General features: G+C 45.5%; 1 protein-coding gene across 9 annotated transcripts in view; it reads left to right on the top strand.

The window, feature by feature from the left end:
- Nucleotides 1-22,210, top strand: part of LOC108441796 (disintegrin and metalloproteinase domain-containing protein 11-like) — a 44,690-nt gene extending 22,480 nt beyond the window's left edge. For 4 of the 9 annotated variants that reach the window (XM_037535458.1, XM_037535452.1, XM_037535453.1 and 1 more), the window contains 10 exons: nucleotides 3,941-4,033; nucleotides 4,358-4,438; nucleotides 4,757-4,807; nucleotides 5,204-5,267; nucleotides 5,872-5,977; nucleotides 7,009-7,128; nucleotides 7,285-7,453; nucleotides 8,607-8,718; nucleotides 18,751-18,768; nucleotides 20,823-22,210. In XM_037535458.1, coding sequence (XP_037391355.1) covers nucleotides 3,941-4,033; nucleotides 4,358-4,438; nucleotides 4,757-4,807; nucleotides 5,204-5,267; nucleotides 5,872-5,977; nucleotides 7,009-7,128; nucleotides 7,285-7,453; nucleotides 8,607-8,718; nucleotides 18,751-18,768; nucleotides 20,823-21,049 — 1,041 coding nt within the window. In that variant the 3' untranslated portion in view covers nucleotides 21,050-22,210. Of the gene's footprint in view, nucleotides 1-3,940; nucleotides 4,034-4,357; nucleotides 4,439-4,756; nucleotides 4,808-5,203; nucleotides 5,268-5,871; nucleotides 5,978-7,008; nucleotides 7,129-7,284; nucleotides 7,454-8,606; nucleotides 8,719-9,136; nucleotides 9,208-12,681; nucleotides 12,773-18,750; nucleotides 18,769-19,283; nucleotides 19,581-20,822 lie in introns of those variants that run through there. The other 5 variants (XR_005129761.1, XR_005129760.1, XM_037535454.1 and 2 more) reach the window with 5 other exon arrangements.
- The last annotated feature ends 2,124 nt before the right edge of the window (nucleotides 22,211-24,334 follow it).

Here is a 24,334-nt window from a genome sequence, read left to right as displayed (position 1 = left end):
TGATTTTCGTTTTCTCATTGTTGGTGTTGGTGGCCGAGCACAGTGAGACCGCTGAGGTGGAGGTGACCCGGGTGAAGGCACGTCCTCGGCTCAGGAGGTGACTGAGCGCTTGGTGGTGGAGAAGGTTCAGGAGAGTGAGGGGGATCAGCAGCAGGCTGGTCGAGGTGAATGTGTAACCGGTGTTGGGGTCAGTGGTGAGTGTTGTGACGTAGTGGCAGGGCCGAGTGATGAGGGGTGTAGCGCAGGATCTGTGTTAGTGAGTGAGTCTGAGTTGGTGGTGTCGGTGGAGGAGGGCATGTGTAAATGCTTGTGTAAAAGTTTCTGCTGAGAGGGTTTTTGCAGCACGACTGGACAGACTTTATGTCTCCCATAAAGTGAGACATGGTCAGTGTGAGAGTCAGTCTAATATTTTCCCAAATTCTTTTTCTGCTCATCATCTATGTACTGTTGATTTCTTGATTGTGTCTCATACTAGTAGAAGTTGTTTATGGTATTTTAATAGGAAACTTTTGTAGACAAAGGCTTTTGTTTTGGGGGAAGTGGATTGAAAGAAAGGGGGATTTTGATAGTCTAATGCAGTGGTGGGAGATTGGGAAGGTGCAGATTAAAATTTTCTGTCAGAATTTTACATCGTACTCTACAGCTAGACTGAGGACAGCTATACAGTGTTGGAGCAGGATACTGTAAGGGTTAAGACCTTATGATGAATCAGAATGTCCCTGCTTTACAGACAGTTTTAACTATAAAGCGTCAGGAATTAGGTGCTATTTTAAATGGAAAAGCAAAGGGGGCTCTGGTTAGATCATGGTTTGTGTCTCTTAATGATATGGATGCTCCCACTACGTTCTTTTTTCATTTGGAAAGATCCACTGTTGATTGTCAGTCTTTGGCATTGTTGCGGAAGGACGATGGTTCCGTTACCTCAGATCCCTTTGAGATGCGGAGGCTAGAGGAACGTTTCTATTCTGACTTGTTTACAGCTGCAGGTATGGACCAGTATTACTCTGAAGTGCTGCATGCAGATCTTCCCAAGGTGGATCAAGAGCAGAGTCAAGCGTTGGATACCACACTAACTTTTGAAGAGGTTACAGAAGCTGTGCATCAGCTCACCTCTGGACGAGCTTGTGGACTTTTACAAGGCCTTCTGCGGGTCATTGGGAAAGATCTTCTCAGCGTTCTGCAAGCTAGCTTTGATGCAAACATGCTTCCACAGAGCTGCAAGCGTGCTGTCCTTTCTCTTCTGCCGAAGAAGTGACCTCTGCCTGCTTAAGAACTGGTGGACTGTGTCACTCCTTTGCACTGACTATAAGATCCTGTCACGCTGTATTGCTAATAGACTTAAAGTTTTAGTTGGATTTTGCTAGACTGTCTGGTTCTGAGTTTGGCCTTCTGTCCCTCAATGAAGAAAAGGCTTTTGATCGTGTTGAGCATGAGTATTTGTTTAATACTTTGGGAGCCTTTGGTTTTGGGGAGGGTTTGTATCCTGGGTAAGGTTACTGTACGCTGGCACTTCTTGCTTGATTAAGGTAGGAGGTGGTCTAAGTCGTCCAGTCCCAGTTAGCAGGGGGATTAGGCAGGGCTGTCCACTGTCAGGACAGCTCTACTCTATGCAGTTGAGCCTTTTCTTTGTTTACTGAGGAAAAAGCTGTCAGGTTTGCAGTGTGGGATTAATTCCATTAAACTGTCTGCTTATGCTGATGATATTACAGTGGTGATACATCATGATGCTGATGTTAAGTGTTTGACAGAGTCTTTAAAAACTTATAAACTGGGATAAGACAGAAGCTTTAAGGAGTGGTCTGAGAGGGAATAGCTCTCTTCCACTACTTCCAGGTGGTGTACAGTGGGGTAGGAATGGGTTGAAGTTTTTAGGGGTCTGGTTAGGAACTGAGGAAGTTCAGGCTAAGAACTGGGAGGGGCTAATGGAGAAAGTGTGCATCAAGTTGCTTAAATGGTCATGGTTGCTACCCCAGTTATCATATAGGGGGCAAGTTCTTGTCACCAACAACCTTATAGCATCAACATTGTGGCATAAGTTCACTGTACTAAACTCACCTGGAGACCTGATTAACGCTATTCAGAGGGCGATGGTGGATTTTTTCTGGAGTGGTCAGCACTGGTTGAGGGCTGCAGTGTTATATCTTCCTGTGCAGGAGGGTGGACAAGGGCTGATGAATATCCGCTCCAGAGACGCTGTCTTGCGGTTACAGGCAGTGCAGCAGCTGCTGTATCACCAACATCATGCTTGGATGGATCTGGCCTGTGTCCTCCTGCGGTTTGCTGGTCACATGGGCCTGGGCAGACACCTGTTCTCCCTTTCGCTGGGAACAGTGGACTTGGGAGTTTTGACTTATTTTTACTTAGCAGCTGTGGAGGCCTGGCACCTTTTTTCTTTTTCAAGGGAGAGCTGCACAGTTCTGTCCAAGTGGATCTTCAAGGAGCCTTTGTTTTTCAGCTCTGTTCTTCCGACACTGTCTCAGGTCTCTGGTGCACTGAGGGTCAGCTTCTTGGAAGCTGGAATCAGTAAACTTCGTCATGTGAGGAGGGGTATAGCGTAGATCACAGCAGGACTGTTGGCAGACATGGTTGGTCTCAGGTCAGTGGCCTGGTTTCACAGGTTCTGGATACAGTACCTGTGGCGGACTGCCGGAGTGAACTTTCCAGAGCTGGTGGTCAAAGTGGAACGGGAGGACTGGCAGGATGGTCAAGGGAAACTCCTTTCACTAGAGACCCCAGTTCTTGGGAACTTTAGTGGACTAAACAAACGATCATTGTACTTGGCATGCATTAAGTCTTGAACTTTCGGTCTCTCATGGATCTGCGGGAAACCAAATGGACTGAGGTTGTGGGGGCAGACTCTTCACCTAAAGGTAGCTGGTGGTTTCTGTACAAAAGGCCCATTGAAAAGAGAGCGGGAGACCTCCAGTGGAGGATCGTACATGGGATACTAGCCACAAACAGGCACGTGGCATGACTTGATCCTTTAGCTGGAGATGGGTGTCCTTTTTGTGGGGCATCTGAAACGTTCTTGCCTACGCCAGATTTAGCTTTAGTTAGAAAGTGGGTTTTAGTGATTTTAGGTAGCTTTGACCAGAGCTTATTTCTCTTCGGACCAAAGTACTCTGTTTCAAGGAGGGACAAGGTCATTCTTTTAAACTTTTGTATGGAGCGGTGAAACTGGCTATTTGGTGTAGCAGGAAGAACAGGATCAGAGGGCACAGGGGAACTGATCCTATTCCAATGGTGAGGGGCATGGTGTCTAGGCGACTCCTGTTGGAATATGCCTACTGTAGTCTCACTGATAATGTAGACACATTCTTGTGTGGGGAGTGCGGGTTTTCATCTGTGAGCCTGACGATCAGGGTGGGTTTGTAGTGACTTTGTAAAGCAGGCAGTGAGTGGTGTGTTTATGGATGGTGAAAATTGGATAACTAGGGTTTTTTGTTTTTCTGTTGGGCTTGTTAAAGGTGCTTGAAAGTCAAAAAGTCTCTCTCTCTCTCTCTCTCTCTCTCTCTCTCGCTTTCCCTGTACCTTCGCTTTCCTTTCTACTGAATGTCTGTGCTGCCTTGCAGAGTGTACAAATAACTATATTAAATGTTCTTCCTGGAAATTTCATTAATCTATATTAATCAACAAATACGAGCACTGCCAGACTAGTTTCCAGTTGTCAAAATCAGCTTCATCACATCTGACTGTAGTTAAAGATCATCAAGTCACAAATCTTTGTCATCACTGAGAGCTTTGACATGTGCAATTGAGCTGCAGGTAGCAGTTGTTTCTAACACTCATTAGATAGAATAGATGACATTAATTTCTGTTTCGGATCCTCAGTTTTACAGATGTGGAAAATAATACAGCTGTTTACAGTGTAATAAATAAATACTAACATTCGTTTATTTATGTAGTTCTTCATTTATTTGGTGTGAATGTTAATGTGCAGGAGTGTGCACGCAGTGGAGGATCCTGCTGTAAGAAATGCACACTTACCCATGATGCAATGTGCAGTAACGGCCTGTGCTGTCGAGAATGCAGGGTGAGTCTCAATGAAGCAGTAATGGGAAAATAGCCACCTGAGTAATTTTCCATTGATATGTAAGATTAATGTGTAACGTTGGTGAATTACGTTGTGCAGAGTGCACAACATAATTCACCACATGGTGTCCAGCACAGCTTAGTGATTACGTGCTTCAACACATCTGATTACACGTATCTATTCATTTCCAAGTTAAGTGGGTGTGTTTTGGTAGGGAAACCTTCAAATTGTGCTGGACACCAGCCCTCCAAGACCGGAGTTGTGCATCCCTGTGTTAGTGTGTCACTGCATTGACAGAGTTTTGTGCTCCTGTTGGTGCTGCAGTACGAACAGAGAGGGGTGATGTGCCGGGATGCTGTCAATGACTGCGATATCCCAGAAACCTGCACTGGAGATTCCAGCCAGGTACAGTAATAACTCATTGCACCTGAGCCAAAGTACAGTCATAAGGCTGTAGTGTGTTCAAGAAATGTGTGCATGTTAATTGTATGTTTTTATTATGATGTTCTGCTTTTATTCATGAGGATATTCTGTGAAGGACTCTTATTGTGGGCAGGATTAGTCCGATTCCGGGGAGTACAGTACTCATTATACTCTAGACTAATGCAGTAAAAATACTCATAATGCCTGAGTATATTTAGTACAGTGATGTCTGTTTTAGTTGCTCTTTTTCTCCATTAATGGTAAGCACACTTTTAAAATATGTACATTCTTTTCTTATAGTGTCCACACAATGTTCACAAGTTGGATGGCTACATGTGTGATAACAATCAGGTAGTATTTTATTTCAGAAAGTCGAATTAACTGTGGGTAAAAAGGAAATGAAAAAGTAAAGAGAACACAGTAATACACATTATAACAGAGCACACAGTAATACACATTATAACAGAGCACACTCTAATACACATTATAACAGAGCACACTCTAATACACATTATAACAGAGCACACAGTAATACACATTATAACAGAGCACACTCTAATACACATTATAACACTGCACATTGAAACACAATATAACACAGCTCACTATGATTCACAGCACAAATTTCAGCGCTCCGTATTACAGTGCACTCTAATACACAGCACACTGAAGCACACTGTAACACTGCACTGTAATAAATAAAGAGGATTTTTCTCTTTGACTCCTTGTTTGTGTTTCTCTCTTTAGGGTCGCTGTTATAACGGTCGCTGTCGAAACCTCGACAATCAGTGCAGAGCACTGTGGGGCTACAGTGAGTATAGAGAGTGTGTGGACAGTGAGTAAGAAGTGTATGGGGTCAGTGCGAGGAGGTAAATGTCCAAAACTAAACAGATTTTAGTATATTGTTATTTTGCTGTGATTATGTAAATTAGGAGACAAAACAGAGTAACAGGCCAAACACAGGATTTTAAAAATAACTATCACACACAATAACAAGAAGTAGCTGCACCGAACGTTACGCAGCCTTTAGCTACATACATACGAGGCCATGATTAAAACCCAGTACTTTTTAGGAAGTTCAGCATCACAAGTTTCCTCTTCAGTCCTACACTGACCGCTCTGTGATGAGGTCTAACCTGCAGTGACTCACCTTTAAAATGAAATCAGATCATAATTGTATTTTGTCCATAATTGGTTTTATGATGTAACACTTTCTTTAAGCAGTGACTGAAAAGCCTCTTACTGTGAAAACAGTCAGGAATCCAGAAGAAGGTTCTAGAGTTCTTTTGGGTTCTAAAGTGTTAAGGGAGAAAAATTTATTGACATTGCAAAGAAAAGTTCTCGTTTTGTTCTATATTATCAGCCTCTTATATGTGTGTGTGTGTGTGTGTCTGTGTGTGTGTGTGTGCGCGCAGGTGCAGCAGATCGGTTCTGCTATGAGAAATTAAACGCTGAAGGAACAGAGAAGGGAAACTGTGGTCGCGCTGCAGGAGGACAGAGCTGGATCCAGTGCAATAAACCGTACGATCTGTTCACTTACAGGATACAGACTGATAAAAAACATAGATGAAAACACGAATAAATGAGTGGAGAAACATAACGAGGGCAGGTGCTTCCAGACAGGTCAACTGCATGATCTCATTAATCATTTAAGATCCTACCAGCTCTGGGCTGGTATTAATTTTGGATCCAGATGATGGAGAGGAGTAGATCTACGTGACTGAGTTCATTAGGTTTCATCATGGGGGCTTTGATGGCAAGAGCTTCACTCTAACACCGCTCACACTGTATTTAGATGGTGTGAAAGTCGTCAGTGGACAGGACTGGACACTGTGATGAAATGTGTAAGATGTCAGAGTAGATGTTCCTCAGCTAAGCTGATAAGGTCAGTCCATTCACAACTACACAGAGAAGGATATTATAGCACGGCTGCAATGCAGAAACCCTTCGTTACAAAGACCAGTGACCATCCGAGAGGCCAGTGGAGTAAAAACCATCAGCGCTGATCTCCAGAGATGTGGAGAACATTACTGTGGTCAGACAACTCATCCTCCACCATGTTCTCCACAAGTGAGAGAGTGCGTGTACAGTGTACACCAAGAAAACAGCACAGACCTGAACGCTGGACCCCTACAGTGAGGGGTCAGGGGGCTCTGTTATTCTTTGGGAGGCTTTTTGCTGATCATTGCCCTCTTAGGAGAAAAGTCACAGCAAATCAATACTTTATTCTGACTTTATGACCACACATATCTATCCTTAACTCAAATCCTTAATCCAGAGATTCTGGAGCAGCTTCTTGGCCCACGTTCTCCACCACCTTCGACAAAACACCCACGGAATAAATGGATTTTGGAAGAATAACGTTCCATTTATCCAGAACTGTTCCTGACACTGTAGAATCTATTAGAAAGGCAGCTTCAGTTCTCAACAATTTATTTGCATTTTTCCTTTAATTTGTCACCTGTTTGTGTTTGTTTTTCTTCTGCCATTGAGTGCCATGTGTGTTATTATATTGAGATGTATCTGTGTGTGTGTGTGTGTGTGTGTTGCAGAGATGTTCTGTGTGGGTTTCTTTTCTGCTCCAATGTGACAGAAAAGCCAAAGTTTGGGGACCTGCAGGGGGAACTGACCAGCCTGACCATCTACCACCAAAACAAATATCTGGACTGCCGGTTAGTGTGCATGCGTGTGTATGTGTTTGTGTGTGTGTGTGTGTGTGTGTGTGTGTGACAGCGTGCTCAAATGACAAACCAGGTAATGATTAACAACAACACTGAATTTGGTTAGTTTTATTGTGTGTGTGTGTGTGTGTGTGTGTGTGTGTATAGCGGGGGTCATGCTGTGTTAGAAGATGGATCTGATCTGGGTTATGTGGAGGATGGAACTCCATGTGGTCCCAGTATGATGTGTCTGGAGCGCCGCTGCCTTCCACTGAGCTCCTTCAACATTAGCACCTGCCCTGGATCCAGCTCAGGACCGACCTGCTCCAACCACGGGGTGAGACACACACACACACACACACACACACACACACACACACACACACACACACACTCACTCATATACGCACTTACATAATCCATCTCCATCATGTCCAGTAAAGATTTCTGTTGAAGGTAAGATGTTCGGTTTATGATGAGACCGACGGGACAGTGAGGATTTATCATCACTGCAGCATGAGTAGGTGGTAGTCATGGCAACATCATCCACTGATCTCTTCCTCCTGAGATGCCTTTGCTTTCTTTTGGTCATTCTGTGGCCACCACCAGCAGCATTGTCCATGTTCTCCAGTGCCTCATCTTACATTATCTCCTTCAGACCTTCTGTGAGGGTGGATAGTTTATTGGTAACCATGTAGCAGCGGCTGGGCCATCAAGTCTTCAGTTCTTCTGCACTTTGCTTTTTCACTGTACATGATCCTATTAAAATCAGCTGAATGAAACAGAAGAGACACCTTAGCGTCTCAGTCTTCTGAAAGCAGCTAATCCATGGTAGTTTAATGTTGAATTTCAATATCAGTGCTGCAGTTCTGAGACTGGATGCTGCTGAGATACTGGAATGTTGGAAAAATTGTGTAACTGTTGGTGAAGGCTGGAGGTGTGGGTGGAGTTTTGTGTGTGTGTGTATGTGTGTAGTGAGTGTAGTGTGTGTAATGTATGTGTAATGTATGTGTGCAGTTAGTGTAGTGTGTGTAGCGTGTGTGTTTTTTAGTGTTAGTGTGTAGTGAGAGAGTGTGTGTGTGCGTGTGTTTGTGAGTGTGTGTGTATATGTGTGTGTTTGTGAGTGTGTGTGTGTGTGTGTGTGTGTATTTTGTGTGTGTATATGTGTGTGTTGTGTAGTGAGTATATTGTGTGTGTAGTGTGTGTATTTTGTGTGTGTTGTGTGTAGTGTGTGTGTGTGTAGTGTGTGTGTATGTGTGTGTGTTGTGTAGTGAGTATATTGTGTGTGTTGTGTGTAGTGTGTGTGTGTGTGTAGTGTGTTTGTGAGTGTGTATGTGTATGTGTTTGTGTGTTGTGTAGTGAGTATATTGTGTGTGTTGTGTGTAGTGTGTGTGTAGCGTATGTGTGTGTGTGTAGTGTGTAGCGAGTCAGGCGCAGTCTGTAGAACGGGAGCAGAAAGTTGAAGTCTGACTGATCTCTCTGTCTTTCAGACGTGCAGTAATGAAGTGAAGTGTATCTGTGAGCCGGATTATACGGGCAAGGACTGCAGTGTGTTTGATCCAATTCCAGAGCCAACTCCTCCACCTGGACCTGACAAGAAAGGTCTGTCTACACTTAAAATACACACACACACACACACACACACACACACACATATATATAAACACATACACTCACACACTCGCACTCACATATAAAAATTCACAGTCACACAAACACACACTCACATATAAACATACACACTCACATATAAACATACACACTCAAATATAAACACACTCACATATAATCATACACACTCACACTCTTACATATAAACACTCTCACTCACAAATAAACACACACACACACTCACATATAAACACACACTCTTACTCATATATAAACACACACTCACTCACATTGAGCATGTATGTGAGTGCGTGTGTGTGTGTGCGTGTGTGTGTGCGTGTGTGTGTGTGTGTGTGTGTGCGTATGTGCGTGCACCCTGTTCTCTAAGTGTGTATTCACTCTCTTTCAGTGCTCTGAACTCAGTCTGGCTCTTAAAGCCCCGTAACCCAAACTCCTGCACACAGAGAGAAAAACCCACACGTAATGAAACCACTTCACTTCCTCTTTACCTGTTGTGTCCCGAGTCTGGACTTTACCTATAATCCCTCGCTCCTCCCTCTCTCCTCCCTCTCTCTCTCTCCCTCTCTCTCCCCCTCTCTCTCTCCCTCTCCCTTCCTCTCCCTCGATCTCTCCTTCTCCCTCCTCCCTCTCTCTCCCTCTCCCCTCCTCTCCCTCACTCTCTCCCTAATCCCTCCTCCCTCTCTCTCCCTTCCTCTCCTCCCTTGCTCTCTCCCTTTTCCCTCGCTCTCTCCCTCTCTCCCTTCCTCTTCCTCGCTCTCTCTCTCTCTCTCCTCCCTTGCTCTCTCCCTTCTCCCTCCCTCTCTTTCCTTCTCCCTTCCTCTCTCTCTCCTCTCCCTCCTCCCTCTCTCCCACTCTCTCCCCCTCTCCCTCCTCCCTCCCCCTCTCCCTCCTTCCTCCTCCCTCTCCCTCTCTCTCCCTCTCCCTCCCTCTCCCTCCTCCCTCTCTCTCCCTTCCTCTCCCTCGCTCTCTCCCTCCTCCCTCCCTCTCTCTCTCTCTCACTCTACCCCTCTCCCTCCCTCTCCTATCCTCTCCCATCCTCTCCCTCTTTCTCACCCTCTCCCTTCCTCTCTCTCTCCCCTCTCCCTCCTCCCTCTCTCTCTCCCCCTCTCCCTCGCCCTCCCCCTCTTTCCTTCTCCCTTCCTCTCTCTCTCCTCTCCCTCCTCCCTCTCTCTCTCTCCCACTCTCTCCCCCTCTCCCTCCTCCCTCCCCCTCTCCCTCTCTCTCCCTCTCCCTCCCTCTCCCTCCTCCCTCTCTCTCCCTTCCTCTCCCTCGCTCTCTCCTTCCTCCCTCCCTCTCTCTCTCTCTCACTCTACCCCGCTCCCTCCCTCTCCTATCCTCTCCCATCCTCTCCCTCTTTCTCACCCTCTCCCTTCCTCTCTCTCTCTCCCATCTCCCTCCTCCCTCTCTCTCACCCCCTCTCCCTCGCCCTCCCCCTCTCCCCCTCTCCCTCCCTTCTCCCTCCCTCTCTTTCCTTCTCCCTTCCTCTCTCTCTCCTCTCCCTCCTCCCTCCCTCTCTTTCCTTCTCCCTTCCTCTCTCTCTCCTCTCCCTCCTCCCTCTCTCTCTTTCTCCCACTCTCTCCCCCTCTCCCTCCTCCCTCCCCCTCTCCCTCCTTCCTCCTCCCTCTCCCTCTCTCTCCCTCTCCCTCCCTCTCCCTCCTCCCTCTCGCTCCCTTCCTCTCCCTCGCCCTCCCCCTCTCCCCCTCTCCCTCCCTTCTCCCTCCCTCTCTTTCCTTCTCCCTTCCTCTCTCTCTCCTCTCCCTCCTCCCTCCCTCTCTTTCCTTCTCCCTTCCTCTCTCTCTCCTCTCCCTCCTCCCTCTCTCTCTTTCTCCCACTCTCTCCCCCTCTCCCTCCTCCCTCCCCCTCTCCCTCCTTCCTCCTCCCTCTCCCTCTCTCTCCCTCTCCCTCCCTCTCCCTCCTCCCTCTCTCTCCCTTCCTCTCCCTCGCTCTCTCCCTCCTCCCTCCCTCTCCCTTCCTCTCTCTCTCTCCCCTCTCCCTCCTCCCTCTCTCTCTCCCCCTCTCCCTCGCCCTCCCCCTCTCCCTCCTCCCTCTTTCTCTCCCTCTCCCTTCCTCTCCCTCGCTCTCTCCCTTCCTCTCCCTCGCTCTCTCCCTCTCCCCCTCTCCCTCCTCCCTCGCTCTCCCCCCTCCCTCCCTCTCTCTCTCTCTCTCTGCCCCTCTCCCTCCCTCTCCTATCCTCTCCCATCCTCTCCCTCTTTCTCACCCTCTCCCTCTTTCTCACCCTCTCCCTTCCTCTCTCTCTCTCCCATCTCCCTCCTCCCTCTCTCTCACCCCCTCTCCCTCGCCCTCCCCCTCTCCCCCTCTCCCTCCCTTCTCCCTCCCTCTCTTTCCTTCTCCCTTCCTCTCTCTCTCCTCTCCCTCCTCCCTCCCTCTCTTTCCTTCTCCCTTCCTCTCTCTCTCCTCTCCCTCCTCCCTCTCTCTCTTTCTCCCACTCTCTCCCCCTCTCCCTCCTCCCTCCCCCTCTCCCTCCTTCCTCCTCCCTCTCCCTCTCTCTCCCTCTCCCTCCCTCTCCCTCCTCCCTCTCTCTCCCTTCCTCTCCCTCGCCCTCCCCCTCTCCCCCTCTCCCTCCCTTCTCCCTCCCTCTCTTTCCTTCTCCCTTCCTCTCTCTCTCCTCTCCCTCCTCCCTCCCTCTCTTTCCTTCTCCCTTCCTCTCTCTCTCCTCTCCCTCCTCCCTCTCTCTCTTTCTCCCACTCTCTCCCCCTCTCCCTCCTCCCTCCCCCTCTCCCTCCTTCCTCCTCCCTCTCCCTCTCTCTCCCTCTCCCTCCCTCTCCCTCCTCCCTCTCTCTCCCTTCCTCTCCCTCGCTCTCTCCCTCCTCCCTCCCTCTCCCTTCCTCTCTCTCTCTCCCCTCTCCCTCCTCCCTCTCTCTCTCCCCCTCTCCCTCGCCCTCCCCCTCTCCCTCCTCCCTCTTTCTCTCCCTCTCCCTTCCTCTCCCTCGCTCTCTCCCTTCCTCTCCCTCGCTCTCTCCCTCTCCCCCTCTCCCTCCTCCCTCGCTCTCCCCCCTCCCTCCCTCTCTCTCTCTCTCTCTGCCCCTCTCCCTCCCTCTCCTATCCTCTCCCATCCTCTCCCTCTTTCTCACCCTCTCCCTCGCCCTCGCCCTCTCCCTCCTCCCTCTTTCTCTCCCTCTCCCTTCCTCTCCCTCGCTCTCTCCCTCTCCCCCTCTCCCTCCTCCCTCGCTCTCCCCCTCTCCCTCACTCTCTCCCTCCTCCCTCCCTCTCTCTCTCTCTCTCTCTCTCTCTGCCCCTCTCCCTCCCTCTCCTATCCTCTCCCATCCTCTCCCTCTTTCTCACCCTCTCCCTTCCTCTTTCTCTCCCCTCTTCCTCCTCCCTCTCTCTCTCTCTCTCTCTCTCTCTCTCTCTCTCTCCCCTCTCCCTGTCTCTTCCTCTCCCTTCCTCTCCCTTGCTCTCTCCCTCTCCCTCCTCTCTCTACCTTCCCCCCCTCTCCCCGTCTCCCTTGCTCTCTCCCTCTCCCTCCTCCCTCTCCCTCTCCCTCCTCCCTCTCTCCCTTCCTCTCCCTCACTCTCTCCCTCTCTCTTCTCCCTTGCTCTCTCTCTCTCCCTCTCTCCTCCCTTGCTCTCTCTCTCTCCCCTCTCCCTGTCTCTTCCTCTCCCTTCCTCTCCCTTGCTCTCTCCCTCTCCCCCCTCTCTCTCTCCCCATCTCCCTCCTCCCTCTCTCCCCCTCTCCCTCCTCCCTCTCTCCCCCTCTCCCTCCTCCCTCTCTCCCTCTCTCTCCCTCTTCCTCCCTCTCTCTCTCTCCCTCTCCCTCCTCCCTTTCTCTCCCTGTCCCTCTCTCTCTCTCTCTCTCTCTCTCTCTTTCTACAGTGGTTGGTGATTTAGTGGTGGTTGGTGTGCAGTGTTTGATGTTTTTCTTACGTGTGTTTGGTGGTGCTGTTCTGTTTTGTCCCCCCACCCCCACCCACAGGTCCCAGTGGTACCAATATAATCATAGGCTCCATTGCGGGGGCTATTCTCCTGGCAGCTATAGTCCTGGGGGGCACAGGCTGGGGATTTAAGTAAGACTCCTGGCATGTCTCTGTACTGCTGTCTGCTTATATGACCCTAAACGACCATCCTGCATGACCACACAATCTCAGCCTCTGGCTCCTCCTACCTTCCTACAGCCTCGGGCTCCTCCCACCTACCTACAGCCTCGGGCTCCTCCCACCTACCTACAGCTTTTAAGATTGATCAGCTCTGGCAAGGAATTTTCCTTCAATCATAAATTTAACATAAAACATTAAGCCAGACAAACTCATTCAGACCAACACCGTCGTGGATGGAACCTCCTGTTATTTTGTTCTTTCATTGGCCTCCTTTCCACTGCAGGGCTGAACGTTTCCAAGCATGGACAATAACGGTTCCAGTGGCTTTTCCGCACAGACGTGACTTGATGCGGAAAATAGAACCATGGAGCTTTGAGCTGAACCCTGCTGAGAGACGCTAATGCTAGTGTAGTTAAACGGCTCCAGGCGAAACCCACCACAGTACAGGCTCAGCTTCAGTCGCTGACGTTCTGACTGAACCCTGAATTACAAACCATAGATTACACAGAATGCACCCTTGACTGAACCAGAATCCTGTCAGAGTTAAACCAAACAAAATGGACCATTTAAAGAAAACAAAGAAAACGTCTTTGAGGTGGAGGTTTGAGTTTGTACTTGCTGAACTCCCGATCTCCTCGTTAATCTCATCCTCGTTAATCTCCTCATTTGTTCTGAGACCTTCCCCTCATTCTGATTGGCCCATATGGTGCTACATGGTTGCCTGCATCACTGCATGGAGCCTGTAGCGGTTCTGAGACCTGTACATGGTTCTGTATATATATATGGCCCATTTGCCGTAAACTGACAGGTTTAGTCTTCAGTCGCTTTAAATTACAGTATCTGCCCCAGTAAAGCAGCGGAGCAGTAAAGGTCTACATCAGACCTCAGAATAGAATAGGTGTTAAAATGAGGTTTCAGAGAGAGTCTAACCTCTGAAGATGGGATGTTTACAGAAATACGTCATTTTGCAAATTTCAAGAAGGTGCTGACGTGATGGCTGCCTGTTCCTGTGACTCTCTTCACGTCCAGGTCTGGGCAGCTCACATCCTGAAACACTTCAATCAAAAATTCCATTCACTTCATGCGAAATTTTGAAACCGTGCTTCAAGTAGTTTGTAGTAATGGAAGTGAAAGTTTTCCCGAATCGGAATAATAGTTTTGCTCTTTTATTTTAGTATAAACACTGCTGAGCAGTGACCCCTTTAACTGGCCGAACATTCGTGGTGAAGATGCTCCGACCTGCTCCCTCCATCCTCTTACATGGAGCTTTACTCTGCCCTCCGTATATTCATCATGACCACTGAGCCCTGGCCAAGTTACCCAGCATTCCTCTTTCTTCTCCAGCTGCCCTTCTTTCTGATTGGATTACAGCAAACTAAAACGACAGATTCAGTAAATATCAATTAATTCAAAACAACACAGAATTAGCAAATGGAGAAAATCATACAGTGACCTTCATCCATCAGATGTGAGGAGGAGCAGGAGGAGGAGATGGAGCAGGAGGAGGAGGAGGAGGAGGAGCAGGAGGAGGAGTGCAGTGGGGTGTTGGACTGGGTTTCTGTTTGTAGCGCCGCTGCTGCTCGGTTCTCTGTGAACCTGCACGTCTGTAATCTTTACTTCACTAAAGCACAGCTGTTACTGCAGAACCTCACCAGCTTCACCCACAGGGCTCTGATTAAACCCCATTTACAGTAATTCATTCATTCATGAACACATTAATTATGAAGGCGTTCATTAGAGGGTGTTAAAGAAAATGTTCAAGCAGAATGTAGGTATTAGAGGTAAAGGTTTAGGGTTAGGGTTAAGGATTAAAGGCTTAAGGGCTTAGTGGAGAAATGGATTTTAGAAGTTAGGGGTTAAATTTAGGGATTAAGGGTTTAGGAGTAGGGATTACGTGTTAAGGATTTAGGGGTTTAGGGGTTAGGGTTTAAGGGTTTTGGAGTTAGAGGTCAAGGCTTTAGAGGTTAAGGGTTTAGGAGTTTAGGGTTAAGGGTTTAGAGATTAGTGGTTAAGGGTTTAGGAGTTAGGGGTTAAGGGTGTAGAGTTTAGGGTTAAGGGATTAAGGGTTAGGGGCTAAGGGTTTAGGAGTTAAGGGTTTAGGAGTTAGTGGTTTAGGGTTAAGGGGTTAAGGGTTTAGGGGTTTAGGAGTTAGTGGTTTAGGGTTAGGGGTTAAGGGTTTAGGGTTATGGGTTGAGGGTTTATGGTTAGGGGTTTAAGGGTTTAGGAGTTAGTGGTTTAGGGTTAAGGGGTTAAGGGTTAAGGGTTTAGGGGTTTAGGAGTTAGTGGTTTAGGGTTTAGGAGTTTGGGGTTAAGGGTTTAGGAGTTTAGGGTTAAGGGTTTAGAGACTAGTGGTTAAGGGTTTAGGGGTTTAGGAGTTAGTGGTTTAGGGTTAAGGGTTTAGGGTTTTGGGTTGAGGGTTTATGGTTAGGGGTTTAAGGGTTTAGGAGTTAGGGGTCAAGGGTTAAGGGTTTAGGGGTTAAATTTAGGGGTTAAGGGTTTAGGAGTTAGGGGTTAAGGGTTTAGGGGTTAAATTTAGGGGTTAAGGGTTTAGGAGTTGGGGTTAAGGGTTAAGGGTTTAGGGGTTAAGTTTAGGGATTAAGGGTTTAGGAGTAGGGATTACAAGTTTAGAGTTAGGGTTAAGGGTTTAGAGGTTAGAGGTTAAGGGTTTAGGGGTTTATGTTTAAGGGTTTTGGAGTTAGAGGTTAAGGGTTTAGGGGTTTATGTTTAAGGGTTTAAGGGTTTTGGAGTTAGAGGTTAAGGGTTTAGGGTTAGGGGTTTGGGGTTTATGTTTAAGGGTTTAAGGGTTTTGGAGTTAGAGGTTTAGGGTTAGGGGTTTGGGGTTAAGGGTTTAGGGTAAAAGGTGCTTTTTAGTCATTCCTGGTTTGGTTTGCTGGGTGTTTCTGGATAAACAGCTGTTCTGTCAGGACTTTTCCTCTGAGGTTCCTTATCACGGCTCTCTGTTCTGATCAGGTTCTGCTCTGATTTCCGTTCAGTAGTGGATCAATCCTGAGAATGAGAGGAATGATGCAGCACTAAACTCCTCATGCTCTACAGGGTTAGAGTTTAAAGTTTAGGGGTTTAGGGGGTTAGGGGTTTAGGGTTTAGGGGTTTAGGGGTTAGGGGGTAGGGGGTTAGGGGTTTAGGGCTAAGGTTCAGTGAGTCCTGATTGGAGGTAAAAGGCCCTGAAAGAGGAAAAGTGCTGCAGGTTGAGGAACAGAACGTCCAGATCTGTGAACAAAGTGACAGAATCTTAAAAAAAGTGAAAACTTTAATCGTCGATGTGTCAAAGAATATTTTTGAATAGTCTTTTTATTTTCTATTTGTTGCTTCTGTTGATCTTTATCAGAACCTGCTGTGACTCCAGTAGTTTAATTAATCTGTGCAGAATTTCAAAGCTGTGCTCCAAAATATTGTTTAAAGATCAGGTTCTGAATCACATCATAAACACTGAGATTATCTAAAGGCCCGTTTTCTGGATGAAGTCTAATCTAAAGCTAAACTGGAGTGAAGATGAGAGCAGCGTTTGACTGTTTGGTGTTGTACTGTATGTTGTGGTCTGCTTACTCAGTATATAAGCCCAGGCCTTTAGATCAGATCTTTGGGAGATATGGTCTCTGTTTTTTAGGGTCAGGATTATTTTGACCGCGCATGTCTGACCCGTCCGGCTGGGTTACACCATAATTTTACAGGAGAAAGAAAGGTTCTTTGGAAGTGGAAGTGAATTTGAATCATTTCTATTGATCCTTTCATGATGAACCTTTAATAAATGTGAAGAGCTGCTGCTTTTCAGGTTCTGTGTAAACAGTGATGAATATATACTGTAATAAATCTGTTCATATTCAGGAATCGGGATGAATCCGCTCCTGTAGCTTTAAATACTGCACAGAGAAATTATTGATCATAGATTTGATAGAAATGTAAGAATATTACATAAAACTCATATGTACCCAAAATAATAATAACAATATCGAAGATTTAATGGTCGGAGATACAAGCACGTCGTCCAGTTCAGTAACATGTGTAAACGAGTTGAGATGAAATGAGTTTATTTAAAGTGAAACATCAGCGTTGTGTTTGTTTATTAAGAATTCAGTTCAGCTCAATCTGTAATTCAGCGTTTATGGGCCAGAACCTGACGGACTTCTAAAAATGTATTATTATAAAAGTTGGGTTTGAATTAATTTGTAGTTTTTTGCTCATTTTTTGCGAAGTCAGTCGTGTGACTGAGCAGGTTGGAGGCAGACTGGAGGAAAACGACTGAAACACAATTAAAGACTGAATATTTAAATGATCCAAAATGAACAGGCAGTTTTAAAACTTTGAGATGATATTGATGTTCTGTATTGGACTTTCTGTAAATCTGTTTTTAATATTTTGGTAAATCCTTGTTTTGTTATATTCACTGTGAGATTTGAGGACTCTGTTTATTTCACACTGAGAGCTCAGATTTCAGAATAACTGCACCGGCATTTTCTTCACAAATTAAACTCGTTTACAATGAAAGTCCCAGAATAGTTTAATGGACATGGATTAAGTCCTGGACTGGATCAGTGTGCCAGTGCTGAATCACCACTGGAAATACTTTTAAATCTAGATTTAGGCTTAATCCTGTTCTGAGAATCATTTTTAAAGTGTAAAAGATTTTTATATATTTTATAGACAGTAAAACGACAGTTTGGACTCACTGAAGTTACCGAGTCATCTTTGCTGACTTTGTACTTTAAATTCGGTGCAGTTCTTCAGACTCTGGAATCTCCACTGGGTCCTCAAAAAAACGGCAGTGCTGAGGAAACATGCATGTAGGTTTATTTCTGACGTCTCTCTCTCTCTCCTCTCTCTCTCTCTCTCTCTCTCTCTCTCTCCCGCTCTCTCTCTCTCTCTCTCTCTCTCTGTCTCTCTCTCTCCTCTCTCTCTCTCTCTCTCTCTCTCCTCTCTCTCTCTCTCTCTCTCTCTCTCTCTCTCTCTCCTCTCTCTCTCTCTCTCTCTCTCTCTCTCTCTCTCTCTCTCTCCCGCTCTCTCTCTCTCTCTGTCTCTCTCTCTCCTCTCTCTCTCTCTCTCTCTCCTCTCTCTCTCTCTCTCTCTCTCTCTCTCTCTCCCGCTCTCTCTCTCTCTCTCTCTCTCTCTCTCTCTCTCTCTCTCTCTTGATATTCTCTCGGTCTCTATATTCTCTCTCTCTCTCTCTCTCTCTCTCTCTCTCTCTCTCTCTCTCGATATTCTCTCGCTCTCTATAATCTTTCTCTCTCTCTCTCTCTCAATATTCTCTCGCTCTCTATATTCTTTCTCTCTCTCTCTCTCTCTCTCTCTCTCTCTCTCTCTCTCTCTCTCTATATATATATATATATATATATATATATATATATATATATATTCTCTCTCTCTCCCTCTCTCTATATTCTCTTTCTCCCTCTCTCTATTCTCCCCCTCTCTATATATATTTCTCTCTCTCTCTCTTTCTCTCTCTTTCTCCCTCTCAATTCTCTCTCTCTATGTTCTCTCTCTATATATATATTCTCTCTCCCTCTCTCTCCCTCTATATTCTATCTATCTCCCTCTCTTTCTTCCCCTCCCTATATTCTCTCCCTCTCTATATATATTCTCTCTCTCTCCCTCTCTCTATATTCTCTTTCTCCCTCTCTCTATTCTCTCCCTCTATATATTTTTTTTCTCTCTCTTTCTCCCTCTCAATTCTCTCTATGTTCTCTCTCTATATATATTCTCTCTCCCTCTATATTATATCTATCTCCCTCTCTTTCTTCCCCTATCTATATTCTCTTTCTCCCTCTCTATTCTCTCTCCCTCTCTCTATATATATTCTCTCTCTATTCTCTCTCTCCCTCTCTATTCCCTCTATCTCTCTATTCTTTCTCTCTCACACACACACACACACACTTTCCTCTCTCTCTCTCTCTCTCTCTCTCTCTCCTGACCCTGTTACTCTGTTAATGAAGAAATATCCGGAGAGGAAGGTAAGATCCCAAGATCCACATCACTTTCCAAACATTCCCATTTCATATTCCAGATCATCAAATTTCCCTTCAGCTATCAGACTGAAGATTAAATTAAAGAGCTGAAATTAAAGTTCCTGATCACTAAAACAGATACAGATGATTAAGTTTTCCTCCTAAAGTATTTCCTGGCTCTGGAAAGTTGAAATAAATGTGGAATTTTATTTCATATGTTTTAATATTATATTTCATATATTATATTAAAGATGTAATTTATTTTTATTAAAGTTGTCAGTGGATGGTCAGTGGTCAGTGAATTTTAGATCAAAACAGGTTTTATAGTGTAATCATTAAAACTAAATAAAATAATATTCAGGCTTAGTTTTATAGATTATATGACGAGAATCCCTACTGGACTGTATCAGTTGCTCTTCAGTGTACATCACTGTTGTCTGATTCATATTTTTCCTCTTATTATTATTATTTTATTTATTTATTTGTATAATTTTTTTGTTGTTGAATTTTTGTTTTTCAAGACATCAACACTGAACCCACTCTGGAATGTCCGGTCTGATTGTGAGAGGGCTTTTATTTTGAATAGCCATTTGGTTTCAACAAGTCAGATTTTGTCTCATAGAAATGACCAATGGAACTATGTGGCCTCTTACATCAAAATGATACAAGAGCACTAGTACACTAGCAGCACCCTATCAACCTCCAAAACCTTCATGTGGCCTTCAGATGAGCTCAAGAACAGCGTAGAGAGCTTCATGGAATGGGTTTCCGCGGCCGAGCAGCTGCATCCAAGCCTTACATCACCAAGCACAATGCAAAGCGTGGAATGTAGTGGTGTAAAGCGCCACCACTGGACTCTAGAGCAGTGGGACATGTTCTCTGGAGTGACCAATCACGCTTCTCCATCTGGGAATCTGATGGATGAGTCTAAGTTTGGTGGTTGCCAGGAGAACGGTACTCGTCTGACTGCATTGTGCCGAGTGTGAAGTTTGGTGGAGGGGGGATTATGGTGTGGGGTTGTGTTTCAGGAGTTGGGCTCGGCCCCTTAGTTCCAGTGAAAGGAACTCTTAAAACTTCAGCACCAAGAGATTTTGGACAATTTCATGCTCCCAACTTTGTGAGAACAGTTTGGGGACGACCCCTTCCTGTTCCAACATGTCTGCACACCAGTGCACAAAGCAGGTCCATAAAGACATGAATGAGCCAGTTTGGTGTGGAAGAACTTGACTGGCCTGCACACAGTCCTGACCTCAACCCCATAGAACACCTTTGGGATGAATTAGAGCAGAGACTGCGAGCCAGGCCTGCTTGTCCAACATCAGTGTCTGACCTCACAATTGCGCTTCTGGAAGAACGGTCAAAAATTCCCATAAACGCACTCCTAACCCTTGTGGAAAGCCTTCCCAGAAGAGTTGAAGCTGTTATAGCTGCAAAGGGTGGGCCGACATCATATTAATCCCTATGGATTAAGAATGGGATGCCACTCAAATTTATATGCATGTGAAGCCAGACGACCTAATACTTTTGAAAATATAGTGTATAAACACCCTAGCACCCACTTGCAACACTACAGCAACCACCTAGCAACACCGTGTCAACCATCAAAGATACCATAGCCATCAGCTAGAAACCACATGGCAACACTGAGCACCTTGGAGAAATCACAGTGACCACTGATCAATAGTCTAGCTGTCACCCTTGAGTAAGATGACTAACCCCCAGCTGCTCCCCGGGTGCTGTGGATAGGGCTGCCCACCGCTCCGGGTGAGTGTGCTCACTGCCCCCTAGTGTGTGTTTTCACTAGTTTGTATGTGGTGTTTCACTGCATGGATAGGGCTAATAAGGTTCTCTTAACCTCCATTGTAATAGCAACTCCTAAACAACCATCTAAAATATCACTTAGCACTATCCTAACAAACACATTAGAACTTCCTACAATACCATCCAGCAGCTCCTCGGACATTCTGACACTGCAGGTCACTGACGTTCACATGACCTTAAAGCTCTGATTTTGATTCTGTCCTTTTGGCATTGTGGCTGACCGGCTCTCTTCTCTGCAGGTCTGGTGGAGGATAGACTTCCTGTGTGTGTGTGTCTGTGTTTGTGTGTGTGTCCACGTCAAAGCTCGAGTCTTCCACTCCCATCTCCTGAACCTGCTCTTCGCTCCTGGCTCTGTCGGTCAGTCAGATCTCCACCAGCAGGAGGACATCCAGCACTACATTCCAGCCAATCACACGCAGCAACTCGCCCACAAACACAGTCAGAAGATGTTGCTGCTCAACGATGACTGACCAGCAAGATGGTGTGTGTGCGTGCGTGTGTGTGTATATCAACACTGTTTACTAAAACTGAAGGTCAGTATGAGACTTCATTTAACATCAGACTGACACAGCATGACCAGAACAGAGACCACCGAAGACCACTGAGTATTGCGTTCTCTCTGAGGGATGAACTGGACTGAATTGGACTGAACTGGACTGAAATGAATTGGACTCAGCATCTCCTGCCAAACTCATCTCCCTGAACATTCCTGAGGCTTCTGAAGGGCCTGATGGTTCTGACGGTTCACTAATCACTGGGTCACTGAATCACATGACCATACAGACCTGCTGGTCTTCCTTCAGCACAGAACATGGCTGGGATCCCAACCTGAGCGTCTGAGATTTAATTAAAGCTCGTCTGGATCGTTTGGGTTTTTCCGTGTTTCTTGTAGCAGCTCAGTAGCAGACAAGACCAGCAGTTTATCACATTTTAGCATCAGATTCTTGACTCAGATCTTTTTACACAGATCGTCGTTGTTTCATAGTTTTTATTGTGATTAAAAATGTGATTATGAGACCAGCCTGAGAACCTCAGACAGTCTGAGACCACCCTGAGACCCTCAGACAGTCTGAGACCACCCTGAGGCGTCATCAGATTTGTGCATGTAGTCACAAACAGAAACATTCCACCTTAAAAACACTAAACTTGTACTGCATGTGTGACAGTTTACGACACGAAATACTTTTATTTACTTAAACGACGCTTGTTATTATGAGCAGATAACATTATTAATAAATATTAATTAATATAATAACTTAATTTTACCTTTTTTGGCACATGAACGAAAGAAGCATATGAAGAAATGCATAAAACACAGATTCTGAAAATGATTCATAATCCACTGCAGCGCATTTCTGAATACGGCGCTGTGCAAAAGTCAGAGACCCCCTTCATTGATTTAATGTCCACTCATTCATTTTCAGGAAAGAGCAGAAAACACATTTAACAGAAAATTACCCAGAATCCTCCACAGCTCAATCTAATCTCAGCTGTTCAGTGAGTGTGTCCACTCTTTCTCTTCATTCCAGCTTCCATTCTTCTAAGGAGCCTCACTTTCAGCTCCTCAAAGAATCTGCAGACACTCCTCCAAAGCTCAGTCTTAGAAGCTGATTGATGATTTCCTGAAGTGATCAAACCCATTCAGTGGTGTCGAAGTCTGGACTCTGGGGCGGCCAGTCCATCGTCCATCTTCTTTTCTCAGTGAGGTTCTTCTTGATCAGCCACACATCCTTTCAGACCCACAGCGCTGAGGGGTCTTCTCACAGTGGAAGGATGGACAGAAGCCTGTGGATGTTTTCAGATCTGAAGCAGCTTGATTTTCTCCTCTGTCTCAAAGATCAAAGCTTTCAGTGCTGTTTATCTAACGGGGGCGGTTTGGGGGTCGACCAGCTCTTCCAGGTGGTTGTTAGGAGCCACGTTTTCTCTGGAGCTTCAATCAGATTTTAAACTAATTTTTTTTCTCTTAGAATTTCTCCTCCTTTATGCAGATGACAACTTGAACTTCAGTTGATGTTTTCACTGGAAATAAAATAAAAGCAGAGGGTCTCCGACTTTTGCACAATGCTGTTAAAGGTCAAACTGCCTCGCCTTTAAAAGGCCACTTCTGTTCGCCTGCATTAGCTCCATGTTTCTGTGCAGCAGGTTTACTGTGAGTTTGAATGAACAGATTTGTTTCTAACAGAAATTCTGACTGAACTGAGAGTTTGTACAACAGAGATGACAGAATGTGTGCGTGCGTTTTAAAGTCTCAGATCAATATTTATTTTATTTTTTCCAAATAATTATTAACGCTAATGTCTCTGATGTAGTGACCACTGACGGACAGAAATGAAGACGTTTTAAATGTTTCTCTGAAATGAAGGTGTGAACATTTTTAAATGATCCAGAATGAAAGTCATAGTCAACGTACAAACAATCAATAAACTTTCTACATGATGTTTAGCATGAATCTCCGAGTGGACTGTTCTTATAATTATATTGACAGTTTTATTTCATCCTGTTTGTTTCCTATTTATGGTGATAAATACAGATTAAACACAGTTTCATGTTTACAGACACTCCACGGTCTCTAATGTAATTCTTTAGTTAAATCTGTAATATAATATTAAGTTAACTACATTAAATCATCTTCGTCTCCATGCGTGAAATCATCTTTAATCCAGTCCACATCTTCATTATGAGGATGTTAATATTATTCAACCAACTTCTAAACTTTTTTAATGAGTGTTTTTCCATCCGCTGATCATTTTACTCACTTTGAGAAATACTGCGGATTTTATTTCCTTCAGCGTTGTTTACTGAAGCAAACACACACGTCTACAAATCAGTTCTACAGGCTGTAAATGCCCCTGAAAAGACTAACAGTCTGTTTATGAAAGATCTCAATTTTTTACAGGTTTTTTCTGTGATTGATCAAGTCAAAGAGAAGCAACGTTTAAGCAACATTTTATTTCTTTAACTTCCCGAAATTAAACACTAACAAAAAATAAACCACTAAAGTAACAATACGACTGTAGCTCTTAGTTTCAGATCATAAATATATAAAACAAAGATAACTAAGAGCAGAATGATGAGCAGCCTGTCTGAAGCCAGCCAGAGACCCTCAGACAGTCCAAGGCTAGTCCGAGACCCTCGGACAGTCCAAGGCCAGTCCAAGAACCTCTGACAGTCCAAGGCCAGTCCAAGACCATCTGACAGTCTGAAGCCAGCCTGAGACCCTCAGACAGTCTGAAGCCAGCCTGAGACTCTTAGATAGTCCGAGGCCAGTCCGAGACCTTCAGATAGTCTGAGAGCAGTGAAAATCTGCAGACGATTGTTTTGTTTCCTTTCATTTTCTAAGAATATTAAAGTCATAAACAGTGAATGTTTACATCTCAGTTCAGCTCCGCAGTCATAGCTGCAGTGAGAGAGTCTGGTTCAGTGTGTTTCACAGTCAGAGCTCTGATGCACAGTCAGCTTCATCTTCAGGTCCTACTAATCCTCAGAGGACAGACTGACCTTCACTGTCCTCTGAGTGTCGCTCTGTGTGAGAATGAGACACTGTGGAGGTTCTGGAGGTTCTCAAGTTCCGATCTTCGTCAGTTCTGTAGATCAATAAAGGACCAATCACACAACTGAAGATCAGCATGTGTGTGTGTGAGTAAGTGAGTATGAGAGAGAGAGAGAGTGTGTGCATGTGTGTGTGCACATGTGTGTGTGTTTGTGAGAGAGAGAGAGTGTATGTATGTGTGAGTGTGTGTGAGAGAGAGAG

Source organism: Pygocentrus nattereri, chromosome 27 (genome assembly GCF_015220715.1).
Source record: "Pygocentrus nattereri isolate fPygNat1 chromosome 27, fPygNat1.pri, whole genome shotgun sequence".
NCBI classification, from domain to species: Eukaryota; Metazoa; Chordata; class Actinopteri; order Characiformes; family Serrasalmidae; genus Pygocentrus; species Pygocentrus nattereri.
The sequence above is the reverse complement of the archived record's forward strand: the minus strand, read 5'-3'. Positions and strand labels throughout refer to the sequence as shown.